Genomic DNA, 21,218 nt, shown 5'->3' on the forward strand with positions numbered 1-21,218 from the left:
AGATCCCGCGGCAAGAACCCTGTAAGGAGCCTCGTTGCAGCATTCTGCACCCGCTGGAGTTTCTGGATCAGCTTTAAGGGCAGCCCTGCGTAGAGCGAGCTACATAATCAAGCCTGGAGGTGACCGTCGCATGGATCACTGTGGCCAGATCAGGGCGAGAAAGGCAAGGGACCAACTGCTTAATAAGGCAGAGATGGAAAAATGCCACCTTTGCTGTGGCTGCAACCTGCGCCTCCATGGAAAGGCTTATGTGGTGGCTATTTATGTGTTTTGCCTTTGACACAAAAGTGAATGAAATGTGAGCTTGCTAAATAATGGTGCCTTTAGGCAAGTTCCTTGAGCCCTCCCCTTTTTTGGGTCATGGTGTACCAGTTGTCAAGTGTCCTTTTTTATTTCAAATTAATGTGCATCCCATCTTTTCTCCCTGCCTTCCCAATTTTATTCTCGTGACAACCTTGCAAGGTTGGTGCAGCTGACAATTTAGAACTGCTTGTTTATTCTTCCAAAGAGATCAGGGCAACATTCATGCTGATTCTTCTTGCCTTATATTCTCACAACTAACCTGTGAAATAGGTTGTGCTAAGAAATTGTGACTGCCCAAGGTGAGCTTTGTGGATAAGAAGGAACTTGAATCCAAATCGCAGGAGGAAGTTTGCCTCATCATAGTGCAAGTTTTTCTGATTGCTGTGTAAATGTATTTCATGAAAATGTACGCAGAAAATATATTAACATACATTTCTCTCTCTTTATTATACAGCAGATATAATTTCTACAGTAGAGTTTAATCATTCTGGAGAATTGCTAGCAACAGGGGACAAAGGCGGTAGAGTTGTTATCTTTCAACAAGAGCAGGAGGTGAGTTCTGTGTCAGTGTGGTCTGTTCATACCCACAACCCAATTTCCTCTAGATCAAGGCAGTCCAACTTTTCATATCAAGTGGGTTGCAAGAGTACTTCACTACGGAACCCATGGGCCACACAGGGCCTTCTCACATGGGCTGGGGAATGAGGCCAACATTTGACGCCCCAAGACCTCATGACCCAGCTAGATGAGGCACTGGGCTTTGGGAGGGAGGCATGAGGCTCTGGCAAGGTTCTAGAGCCCGCCCACCTCCTTCCCAAAGCTGAGCAAGTGCTAACTAGGCTTTGGGAAGGAGGTAGGAGGACTCTAGGACCCTGTCAGAGCCCTCATGCCTCCTTCCTAAATCCCAGTGCTTCGCTTATGCCAGGCATGTCCAAAGTCCGTTTCGGGGGCCTAATCTGGCCTGCCGGTAGGTTTAATCTGGCCCCTGTGGCAGCTCAACAACTTCAATCCTAAAAAAAAGGTTAACAACTTTGGTCGGCCCTCACAGCCCTTCACTTCATCAAATCTGGCCCTCTTTGAAAAAAGTTTGGACACCACTGACTTATGCTGTGGGGTGAGGACTGCGGGGTAAAAGGTTACTTGAGGGCCACCAAAAAAGGCCTCCAGGGCTACATGTAGCCCTCGGGTTGCGTCCACCCTGCTCTGTAGATTTCAAGAGGGAATTGCATCTTTTACCTGAAAATTATGGCCAGTTTATGGTGCTCTGAGAATACATTGAAAACAAGAACTGCGCCAAAAAGTACCAGCATGATATTCTACTGTTGTAAGCCAGTGTGGACATGTTACATAGGAAATTTATAATTTATGGTGGCCATGACTGATTGTAAAGAAATACTGGTTAAAGATTAGGAATGCAGTCAAAAAATGTGCAAACCTGTGTGACTTTCTGCAGAAGTAAGTACTATTTCATTCACTGGAACTTATTCCCATTGCGTATCTATAGGGTTGTTAGAGCAACAAGCTTAATTAACAAAACTACATGTTCAGTTTCTTTCCCACCAAACTGTTGTAAAAATAATAATACTAAGAAGTGGTTCCTTTACTATCTTATATGCTGAGTATTACAGAACAGATAATGCCGACCATTATCTAGAATGACGTATTCCAGTGCTTGTGTATTCCAAATCACTGTTGTATAAAACCTACAGAAGATTGATGATGTAACCAATTTATTGAAAACAGGTGGCCATTTATTAATTATTGGAAAAGTAAATCTGTTGGTATAAGATTTCTCCATAGATGTTGAATATATTTTGAAAAACAATTTAAAATCAGCAAGGAGTCAATGCTTTTTGGTGGAACACAAGCTTTTCATTCTAGGAAGCCCTTGCCCCCTATCTATCTATTAGCAGGATTAGGAAATATATCTTTCTGCCTGATACGTGGAGAGTTGCTGCCAGCCAGTGTAGGTGAGGGGTTATAAATGTTTTCTTCCGCTAGCACCTATACAGCCTACATGAGCCAGAGATCTAGCTGGGTTTAAGCATCTTCATAGGTGCTTCATAGTTCTGCAAGAATTCTTCTGATTGTTCTTGCTCAGGAGTCCAGGGAGTAGCACTAATGCATCTTTTCCTTCTCCTTGTGTTTTTTTTTATCCAATCCATTGTGTGTAACTTACTGAAGCAATGCTTTTCCTACAGTCATTGAGTTTCAAATAGCATTCTTCTTTTGTCCTATTAAAATCCTTCTCAAGTAGCCTACATTTGTGCCTGTAATAGATTGCCCTACATAGATTTTCTCTTGCAGTAAATATAATTGATATTGTGCCTTTGAAGAGGCACTGAACATTTATGAGCACTGGAAATACCATGTCATATGAATAGCAAGTGTTTTGTCTGTTTTCATTAAAATGGCTTTGAAACCACTCAACCAGTTTGTGCTCTTAAGGTGTCCATCAGACAACCATAGTACTTAGAAAGTACTGCACATCTGTTTTATGCATTTCATAGGTAAAGGTACAGGGACCCCTGACCATTAGGTCAAGTCGTGGCCGACTCTGGGGTTGTGGTGCTCATCTCGCTTTATTGGCTGAGGGAGCCGGCGTACAGATTCCGGGTCATGTGGCCAGCATGATTAAGCCACTTCTGGTGAACCAGAGCAGCGCATGGAAACGCCGTTTACCTTCCCGCCGTTTACCTTCCCGCTGGTACCTATTTATCTACTTGCACTTTGATGTGCTTTCGAACTGCTAGGTTGGCAGGAGCAGGGACTGAGCAACGGGAGCTCACCCCGTAGCGGGGATTTGAACCGCCCAACCTTCTGATCGGCAAGTCCTAGGCTCTGTGGTTTAACCCACAGCGCCACATATACTGTATCGTATATTGGTACGTATACTGGGCGGTTTTTACATAAAAAGCTCTTGGAGGTTCTTACGGTTTATAAGTCATCTTTGCAACTCCTCTAGCCTTTGTACCTTTCTCTTCTTACACAATCACTTTCTCTTTCTGTACTCTTTCTTTCTGGTAAGGATTTTTCCTTACCAAGTTACTTTGATCTCTTAGTGCCATCTAGTGGGGACAATGGTATCTATTTATTTATTTATTTATTTATTTATTACATTTATATCCTGCCCTTCTGGTTCAACTGGACAACCGAGATAGCGAACAAAAGGTGGCTAACAGGTTTTTTTAAGCTGATTTTTTAGTACATTAAAATTAAAACATTAAAACGGGTTTCACGTACTAGGTTCCAAATTTGGGAAAGGAGTTTATGGAAATAGGAAACATCAGTTTCATGGTATGGTGTTTTTAAATCAACTAAGATTATAACCTCCTTAAGGAACTCAGGAGGCTAATGCTTAAAATAACATAAATTGCAGAAAGGTTAGCAAGAACTCTATAAAACAGATGGCAGCCCATTCTTGGCTTGGCCGCCACAAAATATAATCAAAACTGCATATATTGGATAAATGGTATTTTATGGTTGGTGTTATCTGCTGGTTTGATCTGTTCTCATTATTAAACTGCCCTTATTGTTTTGTGGTGGTTTATGGTTGAGATAAATGAAATTGAAAAGAATCTAATATATAAAATCTATTTCTTAGGGAAATCAGAAAAGGTATTTTGAGACACGGATGGGTAACCTGTGGCCCTCCAGCTTCTACTGGACCACAACTCCTATCATTCTTAAACACTGGTTATGCTGCCTGGGGCTGATGCAGCCCAGCCACAGCTGGAGGGCCAAATGTTTCCCTATCTTTGTTTAAAAGGCTTATTGAGCTTCTGGAAATGTGTATGTTTCTTCAGAGGAAATGTCCGTTCCAGAATTCATGCCAAAACCCTCCCTGGGAGCAGACCATGGTCTCTGTTCATGCAGGAGCCACTCTCTTCCCACCTGTGTTGATGAAATGCTCCCTGTGCAACAGTGGGGTACACTGTTCCACACCTGCATGATTGTGGTGGGTTGTCTTGTTCATTACGCGTTTCATGAGCAAGACCGTGGGAGAAGGACATAAGTTCAGTGGTGAGATACAGGCTTGTCCTGGGCTCAGTCTCTGGCATTTCCGGTTAATTAAAGCTAGCAGGTGATGAGAAAGAGTTCTACCAAAGCTTTGAAGAGCTGCTACAGATCAGAATATTTATTGGAAGAAATGTCTGTTTTCATAAAATCTTCCTAAAATCCCAGAGCAGTTCATTATCTGTTGATTGGAAGGTGGGACTCGCCCGTAGTCAGTATTGCTTACCTGTCCCTCTGAATGTCGCAATGAAATCCTGTCCATTCCTTTTTGCATGGATGCTGTCCAGATTATGTTTGTCTGCTATTTAAAAAACTCCATACACTCAGCAATCAGTTCAAAACAATCTTAACTACAAGGTGAGATAAAATAACACCGGCCTGGTGTTTAAAATGCCACTTGCTTCATTCTTTACAATTTGTTAAAATGCCTGTGAGAATAAAAAAATATGTATTGGCCTGCCACCTATATGATAACCAAGTGGGTGTTGGGTGAGCTTTCCTAGGGAGGGAATTCCATAGTACTCTTAGTATCATAGAATGTCAGACTTGGAAGGGACCCCAAGAGTCATCTAGCCCCCCCCCCCGCAATGCAGGAATTCTTCTCACAGCCGTCCCTGGGTGGGCTCAAACCACCAAACATCTGGTTATCAGCCAGACGCATGGACCCACTTCGCCACAGGAGGGCTGGGTGCTATCTGCTTGACCTCAGTTGGTGGCAGTGCCCTGAGAAGGGTTTCTGTAGAAGAACTTTATTCCTGAGCAGCTTGTTATGGGAAAAGGTGATCCTTAAGGTGTCCAGTAATAGCACTGGAGTAGACAGACAATTTGTCTGACCTCATATAAGGTAGCTTCCTGTGTATCAGCCAAGCACCACCCATCAGAACAGGTGATTCCCAGTCGCCTCCACAGAGCAGTATCGGTTGAAACAGGATCTCTTCGTAGAATTCACCTGACATGAAAGCTGTCGTCATGCCTGGGCTGGAATGAGGCGGCAGTGCAACCGTGCAAAGCATCGTGGAACAGCTTAGGAGGCAGGAAATGAATACTGCCCCGTAATTGTGAATAAGGCGGGATTCATGCCAGTGCAATGTTAATTACCTTGGGCTGGAATTTGGCTTCAGACCTGCCTCCTGCTTGAAAAGGTGCCTGGGATGTTTTAAATGGCGTTGGCATCCTCACGCCCTTGAGTGTGGTTCATCACCCTCTTGGAATTGCAGATGTTGGCTAAACAAGTGCTAAGAGGTTTAGCTTTAGATAGCAGTTTGCAGGGAAGAGCATCTGTGAGTCATGACTAGGGTGTCCTACAGCACAATAGTTGTTTATTACACATTTGAAATCCGGCAGGGATGGAGGACCACAGATTTGCTTTCCTTGATCTAAAGAATGCTTTTTCATTGCTTCAGAATGTTTGTGTTCATTAATGCAAATTGATCAGTAAGCTCATATAATTGGTCAATTAAGAGTTTGTTGCTTAAATGACAGCCTCAGAAATAATTCATGTCTGTGAAGTGGCTCTAATTTCTTTGTATCACACTAATTGTAATCTGTAGGTGGCCTACATTAACTACACTGGTTATTCACTGAATTCCATGCAATTTCTCTCCTCTCTCCCCCTGTTCTCCTTCCCCTTTCAGAACAAAACACAATCTCACAGCAGAGGAGAATACAATGTTTACAGTACCTTTCAAAGCCATGAACCAGAGTTTGACTACTTGAAAAGTTTAGAAATTGAAGAGAAGATCAACAAAATTAGGTGGTTACCCCAGAAAAATGCTGCTCAGTTTTTATTGTCTACAAATGGTAAGGCTCATTCAGTGTTTGATTTATGACAGGTCTTCCTATAGACCTATTTGTGCAGCCGTCCTTTTTCTTCATTCTCTTAATTTAGGCACGAGCTGCAGTTGATGGCTAAAGTGAAAGATGTGCCCTCCCCACTTCTTTTTAGACTATTTGCTTCTTCAGGTCTCTTGTTATATTCACATCCCCATCTAATGTTGGTGGATGGTGGGTGCTGGAGGAGGAGTTGCTTAGGAAGAGGCAGAAGGTGCACACAGCGACCAGCAACTGTCTTCTTCCTTGCCACTTCCTTTCTGACATTTTGATATACCGCCGTACCACAATGTTTAGCAGGTGGTATATTACAATGTTGGAAAGCAGTTATTGCCCAGCCCTGCTTCCTATCTCCCATCTCAAATCCAGCTCTCTCAGAAACTGCTCCTTTTATTCACCCTCCCAAAGTGCTGCTCCTCCTTCCTCCTTGGCTAGCTGATGTTATCAATCAGAGAGCAGCTCCAACATTTTGGTGAAATTTCTGCAGGACTGTATCACTAGACTCTAGTCTGGCTCTGCTGTCGGTCCCATCAGGATTCCTGAATGTAAGATCTGAAGCCCAGGATATTCTTTTCTGGCTCCTTCACCAGCTGTGCACTTTTGAGTTCCTACTTCAAAAAGAGGGCTTCTTTGTTGTCTTTAGTTCTGTGCCATAAGGCATGAAATTAGACTTGAAAACATCTTTTCATGGTTCTGCAAGCTGCTCTGGGTAACCTGCACAGTAGTCAGAACCATTGTTTATACTGTCCTTTGTCCCCAGACCCCACTGCTGCTAAGTCTAAAATACGCATACAGTGGTACCTCAGGTTAAGTACTTAATTCCGGAGGTCCGTTCTTAACCTGAAACTGTTCTTAACCTGAAGCACCACTTTAGCTAATGGGGCCGCCGGAGCACGATTTCTGTTCTCATTCTGAAGCAAAGTTCTTAACCCAAGGTACTATTTCTGGGTTAGTGGAGTCTGTAGCCTGAAGCGATGGTAACCCAAGGTACCACTGTAACAGAAATAAATACATAGGCAACCCCCAGTTTAGCCGTACCCACATTTCCATTCTTTCTCTTGTCCCTTTAGCATTGGAATTTGGATTGTAATCTCTTCAGGAATGGGACCTGTACTTTGTAATGTATCATTCAGGTTGACCAGCTAGTAAAAAGCATTCTACTAAGCAGACTGGCACTGGGTGACACAGCTGAGTGACAGTAAATTTAAAAGCAATACAAAGTAGACACTAGTGACAGAGACCTGTTCATCCAGCTGGGAATTATTGTTGGAGCAAAAATGTCTTGATTTGTTTCTGGATAGCAGGCATAAGAATGCTGTTCCACAGATTAGGGCAGCCACACTAAAAGCCTTGGTCTGAGGCTGTTACACCCTTTCCTATAGGATAGGGGTAATTAGCCTGTGGCCCTTCAGATATTGCTGGACAACAACTCCCATCATGCCTTGACTATCTGCTATGCTGGCTGGGGCTGATGGGAGTTGGAGACCAGCAGTATCCCAAAGACTACAGATTAGCCACCTCTGCTATTGGAAATTAATCAATGCCAGGGCACTATCAGCCCATTGTTCAGCATCAGTGGAAGAAAGGTTTATTTAAAAATAAAAACCATGAACAAGTTTTAACTAGCTGGAATTGTCTTCCCTTGTGCAATCAGTACGTTTTATTGGTCATGGTTTCGGTACTCATAACGCAGCTCACTGCGACCACTGCAATGTATTTCAGATAAAACAATAAAACTATGGAAAATCAGTGAACGGGATAAAAGACCAGAGGGCTATAACTTGAAAGAAGAAGATGGGCGGTATAGGGACCCTACGACAGTCACAACATTACGGGTGAGTAAGCACTTAATGTCAAGGGGGCAACGTGAATAGTCTTGATTTCCCCACAGTTGCTCACAGTTTGAAAACAGGCTTCAGATCAGATGCTGGCTAACTGTGGTTTGGCATGATGTCCAAATCAACAGATAATCACTACAGCTATTTCTCCATCTCCGAAGGCCCAGTGCCATGTTGAGCAGATCAAAACAACCACCGCCACTCCTATGAGCCCTGATCTTCCCATGCCAAGAGATGTTGGCTTTCTGCCTCTCATGCTGATAGCATTTGGTGGTGCACTTCCCTGTTAGAGTAAGTGAGAAAGAGCCATTCATTTCCAAAAACTGTGAGAAGGTTCTTGAAGATAAATAGATGTGGAGCATCTAGCTGTGGACTTACGTGATTCCTACAGGGGAGAGACTGCTGAGCTGTGTGCAGGCAGCATGCAAGATTGAAGTGTGCCTTACTATCTGTGTGGTAGTAAAGTTGTAAATAGTCTTCTGCCAACAAGATTGATACTGCCTTTCAAGTAAACAATGCTTGACTGAGCTTTACTGCTTCCATGAGTGTTTACTTGCCATTGGCCATGTACAACTTGATCCTTTCAGCACTTAAGCTGTGCCATCGTCACTCTCCTGTGCAAGGGATCTAGCATACATGCAAGGAATTGATGCTGGACCACCCTCAAGATTTATGGTTGGAGATCGTAAAATCCCCAATGATACATTCCCCAATGATACAGTGGAAGGGAAACACAGGGGAGGTCAGCTCCAGGGCACTTTTTACATAACAGGAGTGAATGTGACATCTGATGAAGCACTGGGTGAACTGATGGGTCCTCCTTGCTCTGGCAAGTGAACATGGTGATATCGTGTTTTCTTATTGTTTGTGATAGATTAGCATAGAGGAAGTCAACTAATGAAACAGAGAGGTTGGACACTTTCTTCCTTTTCTTTGGTGGGGTTCGTACTCCATGCATGCATTTTAAATGGTAATACTTTCTTGCATAATCATTTGCCAGATCTCTTCTACAAGCTGAATTTATTTTAGAAACATCTGTTCCATCACTGTCAACTGATCCTAGTAAATTGGGTATTGTACTGTGCACTGTTGTTGTTTTGTGGGGTGGATATAAATGTGCATATCTAGCTCAACATAGCTGCCTGCATTTTTTAGCTCTTCGTGGAGGGACAGGGCATTGGGGTGTGTTATGATGTGTTCCTGCAGTTCAGAATTTGCCACTACTTCACCGCTGCTGAAGACGTCTCTGTTCCCTTGTACTTTGCAGGTGCCAGTATTCAGGCCCATGGATCTCATGGTGGAAGCCAGTCCACGAAGAATATTTGCCAATGCACATACATACCACATTAACTCTATCTCCATCAATAGTGATTATGAAACATACCTGTCTGCTGATGACCTACGGATTAACTTGTGGCACCTGGAAATTACAGACAGAAGTTTTAGTATCTTTTTCTCAAAAATGTATTTATATTGAATTAATTTGGTGGAGGATCATTTGATTTATCTTAGAGTAGTATTGCCTTCCTTCCTTCTTTTTCTGCTGTGAAAAAGATGAATTCCGTGTCAGGGAACATTAGGACCATATCAAAAACAAAACTGTCAGTATTATATAAATCTGTGGTACAACCCATTTTGGAGTATTGTGCACAGTTGACTGGACGAAAAGAATATTGTGGAACTGGAAAAGTGTGAAATTGGGCAAAGAAAATGACACAGGCTGCTGGAGCAACTCTCTTATGAGGCAAGGTTCTATTTATTGGGGAGGGGAGCATGGGGAAATGTGATGGAAATTTACAGAATGTATGTATGGTTTGGATAACATAGGTAGAAAGGTTTTTCTCCCCCATGGTACTGGAATCTAAAGAGCAGCATTCTCCAGAAATCTCTTTTCCCTGAGGGTTGGTTACAGTGCAAAAAAGGGGCTGTGAAACTTGCTAAAAGGAGAGTCCTTAACGTAATAAATCTCTAGATATTGTAGATATTAAGCCTGCCAACATGGAAGAACTGACAGAGGTGATAACGGCAGCAGAATTCCATCCAAACAGCTGTAACACATTCGTATACAGCAGTAGCAAAGGAACAATCCGTCTTTGTGACATGAGGGCATCTGCACTCTGCGACAGGCATTCAAAATGTAAGTAGTTTCTTTCAGTACTAATCAACTTCTTGTTGCTGTTTTTTCTCTCTTTAGAGAAAATCACGAGTCAAGCAAGAAAATGTAGAGGGTGTTTAAGCTTGCCAACCCCAAGGGGTGCCATAACCCTGTAGAAACAGTACAGTTAAAAACATCATTGCTTCTATCCACTGCCACTCAGCATAGCAGAGCAACACACAAGCCATAATAATGAGACTATGGTAGAGACAAACAGCTGGTCTGTACTGTTCCTCCAAGTCCATTCAAGGCAGTAGAGGTTTACTCAAGGCCTAGAAAGATGTAGATTGGTTTCAGAACTTGGCACTTTAAGGATTTCAGATTTCACGTTGTTGTTTTGAAAACAAGCTTCGGTCCATCAGTGGCTGCAGAGGTACTCTGGAAAATTTGTGGGCAGTGCTTGTTGAGATCTTAATAGCCAGACTTGTAGTGGGTGAATGTGGCTGAATTATTTTCAGTGGCTGACAGTTAGGCTTCAGATTGCTCCAGACTTCCCTCCATGTTTATTAGCAAATTGCTTTCATTTTTTTAAAAAAGGTATTCTACAAAGTTCAGTTTGCATAGTCTTTGCAAAAGTTGAATGCCCATCTGTCATGGATGCTTGAGTTGAGATTCCTGTGTTTGCAGGCGGTTGGACTAGATGGCCCTCAGGGTCACCTACAACACTACAATTCTATGATCCTATATAGGCTGGTAGATTTGGATATTTTTGGCACAAAACATAGTTTGCCTGGCTGGAGACCTTGAACCACTTACACCTCTCCTGGGAAATGTATGCATCTCTATACAGTGGTGCCCCGCAAGACGAATGCCTCGTAAGACGAAAAACTCGAAAGAGTTTTCCGTTTTTTGAGTCGTTCCGCAAGACGAATTTCCCTATGGGCTTGTTTCGCAAGATGAAACGTCTTGTGAGTTCTTGCGAGTTTGTTTCCTTTTTCTTAAAGCCGCTAAGCCGTTAATAGCCGCTAAGCCGCTAATAGCCGTGCTTCACAAGACGAAAAAACTGCAAGACGAAGAGACTCGCGGAACGGATTAATTTCGTCTTGCGAGGCACCACTGTAAGAAGGTCTGTCTCACTTTGTGAGGATTCTGGTTTAAAATAACAACATTGCCTCAGGTTTTGTTTGTTTTTCAATCAGGCAACTAATGTGTAATATTTCTCTTCACATCCATTTGGGATCCCCAGTAGTGATATTACTCCTTTTTTGCTTCAATGTGCATGAGAAACGAATTCGGGAAATGTGATGATAGAACCACTGTGCTTGTCTTCTGCTTGCAGTGTTTGAAGAGCCAGAAGACCCTAGCAACCGATCGTTTTTCTCCGAAATCATCTCCTCCATATCTGATGTCAAATTCAGCCATAGTGGTCGATATATGATGACTAGGGATTATCTGTCCGTGAAAATTTGGGATTTAAATATGGAAAACAGACCTGTGGAAACATACCAGGTATGCTATGAAGATATTGGGTCTCAGATTTGACTTTGGAAATCACAGTGTACGTGTCTAAGTAATACGTATGTCCTTGAATCTGCATGGACAAGACCTTTTTTAATATATATAGTTAATTGATTTTTCTTAAGAACAATTTAATTGAACAAAGTAAAATAAAAATAAAAAGTGGAAAATAAAATATGTACTATATCAATTTTAATGATTAAAATTCCATATTTGGCTTCATAATAGATACTGATGTTTTTAAAAACTCAAAATATTGAACAATTCATTTATTGTCATCATGCCCAACCACTGTGTCTCCTCCTCCTTAGGTACATGAATACCTCAGAAGTAAACTTTGTTCACTTTATGAAAATGACTGCATTTTTGACAAGTTTGAGTGCTGCTGGAACGGATCAGACAGGCAAGTCTCGACTTATTTCGTTTTCTTTTATTTCTGAGCACTTGAATGCAAGCTGCTGATTTGAAGTACTGTTTCCTTGGTTGAGCAATACCTGAATGAAATGTGCTTCCCTCTCCTCCCTTATCTCAGGCTCACATTTTTGCCTTAAACCAGATGTTTAGGAGACTATTTTGGGGGCAGGGAGCGTACAAATAGTGAGGTGAAAAGAGCTTCTTGTTGACTTGTCATTTTCGTTCATTCAGCTGTCATAGTTTTACTGTTCTCGTCTCCTGCCATGTGGCTTTCTCTCAGGATGCTTTGTGGATTCCAGATGAACTGTATTAACAATCCTCCAACCTCCCGCTTCAAGGGGGCCTTGTGCAAATGCAGGCCATTAAATTTTTTTTTACCATGTAATCCCCCTGTAAAACCGTGTGTGTGTGTGCGTGTGTGTTTCCAAGCCATTCACAAATTTATTTTTCAGTTTTTCAATTTTTTTGTTGTTGTTTAGATGCTGTCTAGGTTTATCATTGCTTTTCTCCCAAGAAGCAGGCGTCTTTTAATTTCGTGACTGCTGTCACCATCTGCAGTGATCATGGAGCCCAAGAAAGTAAAATCTCTCACTGCCTCCATTTCTTCCCCTTCTATTTGCCAGGAGGTGATGGGCCCAGTGGCCATGATCTTCGTTTTTTTGATGTTGAGCTTCAGACCATATTTTGCGCTCTCCTCTTTCACCCTCATTAAAAGGTTCTTTAATTCCTCCTCACATTCTGCCATCAAGGTTGTGTCATCTGCTGTTGATATTTCTTCCGGCAATCTTAATTCCGGCTTGGGATTCATCCAGCCCAGCCTTTCGCATGATGAATTCTGCATATAAGTTAAATAAGCAGGGAGAGAATATACAGCCTTGCCGTACTCCTTTCCCAATTTTGAACCAATCAGTTGTTCCATATCCAGTTCTAACTGTAGCTTCTTGTCCCACATAGAGATTTCTCAAGAGACAGATGAGGTGATCAGGCACTCCCATTTCTTTTAAGAACTTGCCATAGTTTGCTGTGGTCGACACAGTCAAAGGCTTTTGCATAGTCAATGAAGCAGAAACACTCTCCCTCTTTTGTGGATCCTTATGTCAGAATTCCGCCTCCCTCATCTCCTTTATAATTCCAAGTTTTAATAAATCCTTTATATTCCTTAGTTCAAAATTTTAACTACAAGTTATAAATCAATCCTGCTAATGAATTAAATTGTTTACAATAATTTTTCAAATAAATTATATATTTTTCCCATTCTTTATTAAAAGTTGATTCTTCCTGGTTTCTAATTCTTCCTGTTAATTTTGGCATTTTGGCATAGTCCATTCATTTCTTCTGCCATTTTTCCTTGGTTGGCTCTGTATCTGTACCTTCCATCTCTGGGCTAGCAGCATCCGGGCAGCTGTGGTCGGATACATGAACAGCTTTTTCTGTTCCTTCGGTATCTCCGCACCTAAAAGAAAAACTTCTCATTTTTTTTCAACTCATTATATATCATCTCCCCAAAGTTTTTTATTACCTTACATGGCCGCCACGTGTGGTAAAAGGTGCCCTCCTTCTCTTTACATTTGCAGCATACATTTTCACCGATATCCTCCCCAATAAGGACAGATTCATTCTTCCCCACATTTCTAATTTTTTCTTAATTTCCCCCCAATTTTAACATAATTGTCTTTTAAAATACAGTGGTGCCTCGCAAGACGAAATTAATTCGTTCCGCAAGTCTTTTCGTCTTGCGAGTTTTTCGTCTTGCGAAGCACGGTTTCCCATAGGAATGCATTAAAAATCAATTAATGCGTTCCTATGGAAACCGAACTGCCTTCAGACCAGGTCTGGGGACAGTCTGTCCCCCGACCTCTTCTGAAGGCTGGCGGGGGCGAAAGTCTTTGCTTCCCCCCCGCCTGCCTTCCCGGGATAGCGGAGACTTTTCCGCTGTCCCGGGGCGATCTTAAAATGCTGGCGGGCCTTCAAAAGCCGTCCGGGGGCTTTTAAATTGCCCCGGACAGTCCCGGGGCGATTTAAAAGCCCCCGGTTAGGCAGGCAGGGGGGACAAAGACTTTTGCCCCCCACCCGCCTTCGGAAGAGGTCCTGGACCTCTTCCGAAGGTGGGCGGGGGACAAAGGTCTTTGCTCCCCCCTGCCTGCCTTTCCGGGAGAGCGGGAAGGCAGCGCTGCCTTTTCCGCTCTCCCGGAAAGGCAGGCAGGGGGGAGCAAAGACTTTTGCCCCCCGCCAGCCTTCAGAAGAGGTCCTGGACCTCTTCTGAAGGCTGGCGGGGGGCAAAAGTCTTTGCTCCCCCCCCCCCCCGCCTGCCTTCAAAAGCCGTCCGGGATAGCGGGAAGCGCTTCCCTGCTATCCCGGACCGCTTTTAAAATGCTGGCGGTGGGGAGCAAAGCCTTTCGCCCCCGCCGGCCTTCCTGGACCTCTTCTGAAGTCCGGAGGGGGAGGAAAGGCTTTGCTCCCCACCGCCAGCATTTAAAAGAGGTCCCCGAGATTTCCCTATGGGCTTTCGTCTTGCGATGCAAGCCCATAGGGAAAATCGTCTAGCGAAGCGTCGCAAAAACCGAAAAACCCTTTCGTCTTGCGGGTTTTTCGTCTTGCGAGGCATTCGTCTTGCGGGGCACCACTGTATTTATGTTCTTTGCTATCTGCCACACTCCTAGATATTTAAGTTTCTTTTCAGTTATTACTCCAGTCGACTGTAGATCTTTCTTCATTTGATCATTCACATTTTTAACCAAAATTTTCATCTTGCTTTTGTTTTAAACCTTCTACTTCTCCAAATTCACTGATTTCTTCTAAAGCTTTGGTATACTAACCAGTGGCTCCTCTACTGATAATGCCACTTCATTGGCAAATACCTTCAGTTTATATGCTCTCTGACCCACTGTTATCCATTTAATTGATACATCAGATCTTATTCTTCCAACTAAGACTTCTAAAGGCAATATAAACAACAATAGTGACATAGCACCTGTCTTGTCCCTTTTGTTATTTTACATTTTTCTGTTAGCTCATTATTTGCTATCAGCATTGCATATTGATTTGAATATATTGCTTCTATTCCTTTCCAAAAGGTCTCTCTGAAATTAATCATTTCCATCATTTTCTTCATAAAAGTCCACAAAATATTATCAAAGACATTTTCTGCATCTTTAAACATCAATGCTGCTTGCTTCCAATTTCTTACCTCCAAGTATTCTATCAGTTATATTCCTTACATTATCTCTCATCCGTCAACCAAGCAAAAACCTGGTCTGATCTTGGTGAATTATGTCTTTTAGTACCATTTTTATCTGGTTTGCCAATATAGCTGCAAACAGCTTACAGTCATCATTTAATAGAGAAATTAGCCTATAGTTTGTTAATAACAATAAGTCTGTTTAAGCATGAGTGTAATATAAGAATTTCTCCAAGAGTCCGGAGTCTTCCCTGTTTTTAGTATCTTACTCATTACATCTTTCAATGGCTGGACAATGTTATCTTACAATTTCTTATAAAATTTTGCTGACAGTTCATCTGGTCCTGGTGTTTTGACCATTTTGGCTTGATTAATTGTCTGCTGTAGTTCCATCATCATTATGGGTGCATCGTTATGTGTGCCATTGATTTTTCAGGCTTAAAAGCAGCCTTGCCTGTGGACAGTTTGGTTCTTGGCCTCCTTTTCTCATTTTAGGGCCATAACTGCTAGGTCAGATTATTTATCCCTCCAGCCTGGTATTGTAGGAAGTCTTCCTACCCACCTGCTACCTGAGGCTTTTTCTTTACAATGGTGATTGAACCTGGAACCTTCAGCATGCAAACCATGGGCTCTCGGTGAGCTGTGGTCCCTCCTCTACAAAGAAAAGCTGCATTAAAAGCTTCAGTGTATCTGAAGAAGTGTGCATGCACACGAAAGCTCATACCAAGAACTAGCTTAGTTGGTCTTTAAGGTGCTACTGGAAGGAATTTTTTTTGTTTTAAAAGTTAATGTGCACAAACAGTTATTTTAAAGTGTGGTGCATCTTTATTCCACTCACTGCTTTCTTCTCCAAACTTGCCTCCTACAGCCTGAATAATAAGAATGTCCCTGTCAGTTCAATTGCTGGAGGCCGACAGGGAACAATATTTAATTTTCATACTCCATATGGATGCTGGGTAATTGTATGTGGCTGTGGTTTTGTTTTATATTTTTATGGATTTTTTTCTTTAAAGAAATACATTTAAATAAAGAATTTAAATATAAAGAAAGGGGTGATGATGCAGTTCTTCCTGGACAATGCAGTCCAGCGTGCCTGATTAATTAAAATGTAAAACATCCTTCCTGAAAGATGAAACATTGCATAGGAGAATGATAGGCTATCTTCCCGCATACTGGAGGCTTCTCCACCTACACCTTGAAGAGCTGCAGTCCAGGCAGGCAATCTAATTCAATGTCTGATCAGACTACAGGTTTATTAGCCTAGCTCTACTACACAGGAGTGATGTGACCCTTTTCTGGCTCTTAGGAGTGTGAAAGTCAGGCATACCTGAGAGGCACACAAGTGTCATTATATCATAATTATTTTCTTAGCAACTGCGTCATAATTTTGTCATGAATAGAGGCCTTGTCACTATTCCCAGTATAGCACGAACTGCTTCCTGGAAAGAAAATATGAAGTCAGTCATAGGAATGGCAGTCTGCAAGAGACTGTGGGCATAGTAGTTAAGAGTGTCAAATTTTCACTAGGACATGAAGCTCCCTGGGTTACCTTGCGCAAGTCGCCATCTCACAGGCTGTCCTGCGCCATAAAAATGTTGGCAAAATGAAGAGGAACCACATTTGCTGCCCTGATTGCCTGGGATTTAAAATGCCCTAAACAAATTAACAGATTACTTTTTTCTTTTTGGAATAAATTTGTATTAGTTTTCATTTACACTCCAATAATAGCCTATTATAACAATACCAATTTATAATACAATTATTAATACCAATCATTCAAGTACCAAATTATATAATTTAGTTAAAGTGCCCCCTCCCCACATGCTAGATTTTATTATTTTATTATTTCCTTTATTTCTGCGTTCTAAAATCTTACTAGTTTAAATTATATTCTGGTCATAATAATAATCCCTTATACAACAACTGCAATATTAATAACTTCTATCCATTTGATACATTAAATGATTTATAAAACTTCAAGTGAGGAACTCACACTAGATCCTTGTTCTTCCTGTGTGCAGCAATTATTCTGTCCATGGTGTTTCGTCCTGTCCTTGTAAGGTGTTATTTCTTTCTTTCCCCCAATTATTGCTGTTATCCGCCAGGCCTTGGGCGGAGCAGGTATCCCATCGTTATTCCAGAAATATCTCCATCGCTTCGTCTCGTGCTTCATTGTTTTGCACCAAGAACTTTAACAACAGCTGCGAAGGTCTCTCTGTCCCAGTAAATAAACTGTTGTCACCATTTCCCCCCTCAGCCTAGGAAAAAGAGTGGTCTGTCAGACTGCAGATGACTCAATAAAGAACCTTACCAGTTCCTTGGCAACTCACAGACTCCTTTCATCCTTCTTTCCAGCTGATTATCCTTCCAATTAAATTAAATTCCAAGTCCTCTTAGCGTTATTCAGTTCACTTTGTATATAATAAAGGATGGGGAAGAGTCAGTTCTAAGTTTCCATCGTAAACCTTTTGCAAAATAGAGCTTCCCTCCCCTCCTTTTTTTTTTACACATACAGTTCCGTTTGATGTTATATGCCATATTTATAATCCAAGTTCTTCTTGTACAAATATGATTTGAATTAACATTCAGAGGAGGGTTTCCAAATCATAAATGTAGAGAATAAAACTTTAAATAAAGAAACTGTAGGCTCCCTCCACCGTCTTTTTCACCGAATGAAGTCTTATCACAGATTCAAACCTTAAAGTCCTTGCAGTTGGTTTTTTCCAGTTTGTGATCTCATCTCTTCCAGCACGCACCTGTACTTTAATCCAATTAAGTTCTAATTAACAGGAGAACCTCTGCTTCTTAATGGCAGCATTGGAGGGTTTTTGCCAGGCTCAGTGCCTCCCTGCCCCCCTCATTCCATGCCGGAGCGAGAGCCAGGTTCCGAGACGAACTACAATTGAAGCTCGTTCCCCCCGTCCCTGGGTGGAATTTGCAAGGATGATTTGCTCTCAATCATCCTTGTTTTTCCTTTACCTACGATCTCCCGCTGTCATAGGGGCTGCCTCCATTAAGGCAGAGCAGAACCAGAAGTCCAAATGAACAGATTGTTAACACAGTTTTCAAACTCCTCCAGATATTCAGTTCTTGGAGCTCTGAGAGAAGCCATTTCAGTGTTACCATCTTGATTCTTTTGATAGTTGCAATGAGGTGGTGTTTGTTTGTTTGTTTGTTTGTTTGGTATTTTGGAATGGCTGCATTTTTGTATGTGGGGTTGAAGGACATTCACTATTTCCCAGTAACAGCAAACTGCTACGGCAGGGATGGGCAGCCTGTGACCTTTCAGTTACTCCTAAACTACAGCTCCCATCATCCCAGACAACTGATAGTGCTGGCTGGGGCTGATGGTAATTCAAGTCCCACATCATCGGGAGGGCAAAGTTCCCCATCCCCTTGGCAGGGATCATCACATTGCAGCCATGAATTTACCTGGCTCCTTTGGCTGAACTGCATTCACTGCAGGGTTTGATAAACAAGTTCTGACAATCCTTCTAAAAGCAAGCAATGCAGAGGTGTTACTGGGTACCTAGCAGTTTGAAAGCTGTTTAACAGAGTAGGCATCCCAGTTCCCTTTAATTTTATGTGTAAGGTGATTTAGTGTAAGAACTGTTGGTGTTGGTGTTCCAGTTTCTGTTTTGTATTGGTAAAACTGGAAATTTCTCTTCAAAAATCCATTTCCTAAAGCACGCATGATTCAGTACCATGAAAATAGTTAATCATTAAACTGTTTGAGCACTGAGAAGGCTTAGTGTTAGAACATCTATCTTGCATGCAGAAGGTCCCAGGTTCAATTTCTGCCATCTCCAGTGTTTCTCTAACTTCCCATCATCCCTAGCAGCTAGGACCAGTGGTCAGGGATGATGGGAGTTGTAGTCCAACAACAGTTGGGGACCGAAGTTAGAGACACACTGATGTAGACAGTGCTGATCCTAGATAAGTATACTGAAATCGATCAGAATATGGCAGCTTCCTGTGCTCATGTATTAAGTGCCCATGCTGTTGAAATGCAATTGTGTTTTTGATAGGATACTTTCCCCGTGAATATTTATTCAGCTCCCTGAATAAAAAGAACTGCAGTAAAAGCTTCTAGCAAGGAAACACACCTGGAAACTCTCTTTTGTCTTCTCCATCTTTCAGTGTCGTCATGACTGGCTCCTACAACAACTTCTTCAGAATGTTTGATAGGAACACAAAGCGGGATATCACTTTAGAAGCTTCTCGGGAAAACAATAAGCCCCGCACCGTCTTAAAGCCCCGCAAAGTCTGCGCCAGCGGCAAACGGAAGAAGGACGAGATCAGTGTCGACAGCCTAGACTTCAACAAGAAAATTCTCCACACGGCCTGGCATCCCAAGGAAAATATCATTGCCGTAGCCACTACAAACAACTTGTATATATTTCAAGACAAAGTGAATTAGAGCTAGTGTTCCTAGCAGAGGAGTCCACTTCCTGCATAGTTCAGATAGATGAATCTAGCATTTGTACCCGTAAACAATAGAGGGGAGAAAACAGAGTGCGGGAGAGCAAGAGAGAGAGAGAGAGAGAGAAGTCCATTGTGGCACATCTTTCCCAGTATTTAAAAATGTGCCATATTTGACAACACACTCTTCTAGATAGCTATGTGGATGGTTTCTCTCTGTTGAGGAGTTCTCCATGTCTGCTAGCCATTTAGGTGAGGCTAGGGCACTTTTTAACACAACGACAATACAACGACTACTTGCACCATCTTGCCTAATGGACTAGAGGTTGGACTATTATCAACATTTGGTTCCTCCAGTTTTTTATGCCTTCCATTGTGATGACGTCTGCCACAGGGAAAAGCCTTCAAGTCATGCTGTGGGATTTAATTGTGTAACCTCATTACTGTATTATTTGTGGCCCTTTTTTATTATTAAACAACAGCTCATTCTTGCTGTGGCTTGTAGCATTCCTCCTATGCCTCCTGGACTCCTTTCCCTTAAAAAAAACCCGTTCCCCTCCCCTCCGCCCCATGGTGGTGGTGCATAGAGAAAAAAAAGTGAAAAGCACATAAAATGGGTCAAAGGGGTCTGTGTTGCAAAGAATAAAATGTTTTTAATAAATAATTGACTGTAATCACTCTTTGCCATTTCTGGCATAAAAAATAAAATCCTAAAAGGTGGGTGGGGGGATTCTACTGAATAAAAGTGACAAAGAATGGTGAATCTGTTCTTTTCCCCCCTTTTTAATCTACCTCTTTATATATGAATTTCTTTTTTTATTATTAAAAATAACTTGACGCATGATAAAATGTTTTGGCATTGATTTTAACCAGTATTATTTTTCATTAGGAAATGGAGGAAGGGTTGTTCTTTTTATTTCTATATGAAAATGTTAAAATGTCACTTTAGTATTTAAGAGCAGTTTGCATTTTTTTTTAAAAAAAACACACAACCTCTTGGATTCTATTGAACAGTCATTCATTCATTCATTTCATATATTGGTAAATGCTTCCCTTTTCCCCTCTTTCCTCTGTTAACAGAGCTCTTTGTCTGAATTGGGGAGGGGGGCTGAACTTTTGTAGACTACAATTAAGGTTTTATGGGACTAACCTTTTTCTTATGTTAACCCCTTTGTCCTAATTTTATTGAATGCCTTGTTTAGGATCCAGACTCACATGACAGTGCTTTTTCTTTTCTTTTTAAAAAAGATGTCATTAAAATCTCTTGTTTTTTAAGCAGTACGTCGTGCAAAATTTAATATAAAGTGATTTAAATAGATTTTAAAAATTATACTGCATTCTTGAGTATCCTTATATTTTATGTATTTCTGTTGCTACTGGTAACTTGAATGGAAATGTAGTTTTACCTTATGAGTGTTCCTTTTTTCATTTGACTTTTCGAAACTCCTGCCATTAAAGACCTACTTGAAAAGTCACGGTGATCAGAAAATGCTTCAAGTCCACAAATAAATGACAGTAGCTGTCTGCATGTCATTCAGAATCTAAGCACTAAAGGTGGATATACACACAGGAAAAAATGCTATAAATAAGTCAGAAATTAAAT

General features: G+C 41.7%; 1 protein-coding gene across 5 annotated transcripts in view; it reads left to right on the top strand.

The window, feature by feature from the left end:
• The window catches only part of PPP2R2A (protein phosphatase 2 regulatory subunit Balpha), a 63,427-nt gene extending 43,148 nt beyond the window's left edge, over positions 1-20,279 (top strand). For 3 of the 5 annotated variants that reach the window (XM_081891007.1, XM_081891005.1, XM_081891006.1), the window contains 8 exons: positions 761-855; positions 5,955-6,120; positions 7,873-7,985; positions 9,256-9,433; positions 9,961-10,125; positions 11,423-11,592; positions 11,913-12,004; positions 19,334-20,279. In XM_081891007.1, the coding sequence (XP_081747133.1) occupies positions 761-855; positions 5,955-6,120; positions 7,873-7,985; positions 9,256-9,433; positions 9,961-10,125; positions 11,423-11,592; positions 11,913-12,004; positions 19,334-19,613 (1,259 nt within the window). In that variant the 3' untranslated portion in view covers positions 19,614-20,279. Of the gene's footprint in view, positions 1-757; positions 856-5,954; positions 6,121-7,872; positions 7,986-9,255; positions 9,434-9,960; positions 10,126-11,422; positions 11,593-11,912; positions 12,005-19,333 lie in introns of all 5 variants that reach the window. The other 2 variants (XM_081891008.1, XM_081891004.1) reach the window with 1 other exon arrangement.
• The last annotated feature ends 939 nt before the right edge of the window (positions 20,280-21,218 follow it).

The sequence above is a fragment of the Podarcis melisellensis genome, assembly GCF_964234715.1.
Source record: "Podarcis melisellensis genome assembly, chromosome: 15".
Taxonomy (NCBI): Eukaryota; Metazoa; Chordata; class Lepidosauria; order Squamata; family Lacertidae; genus Podarcis; species Podarcis melisellensis.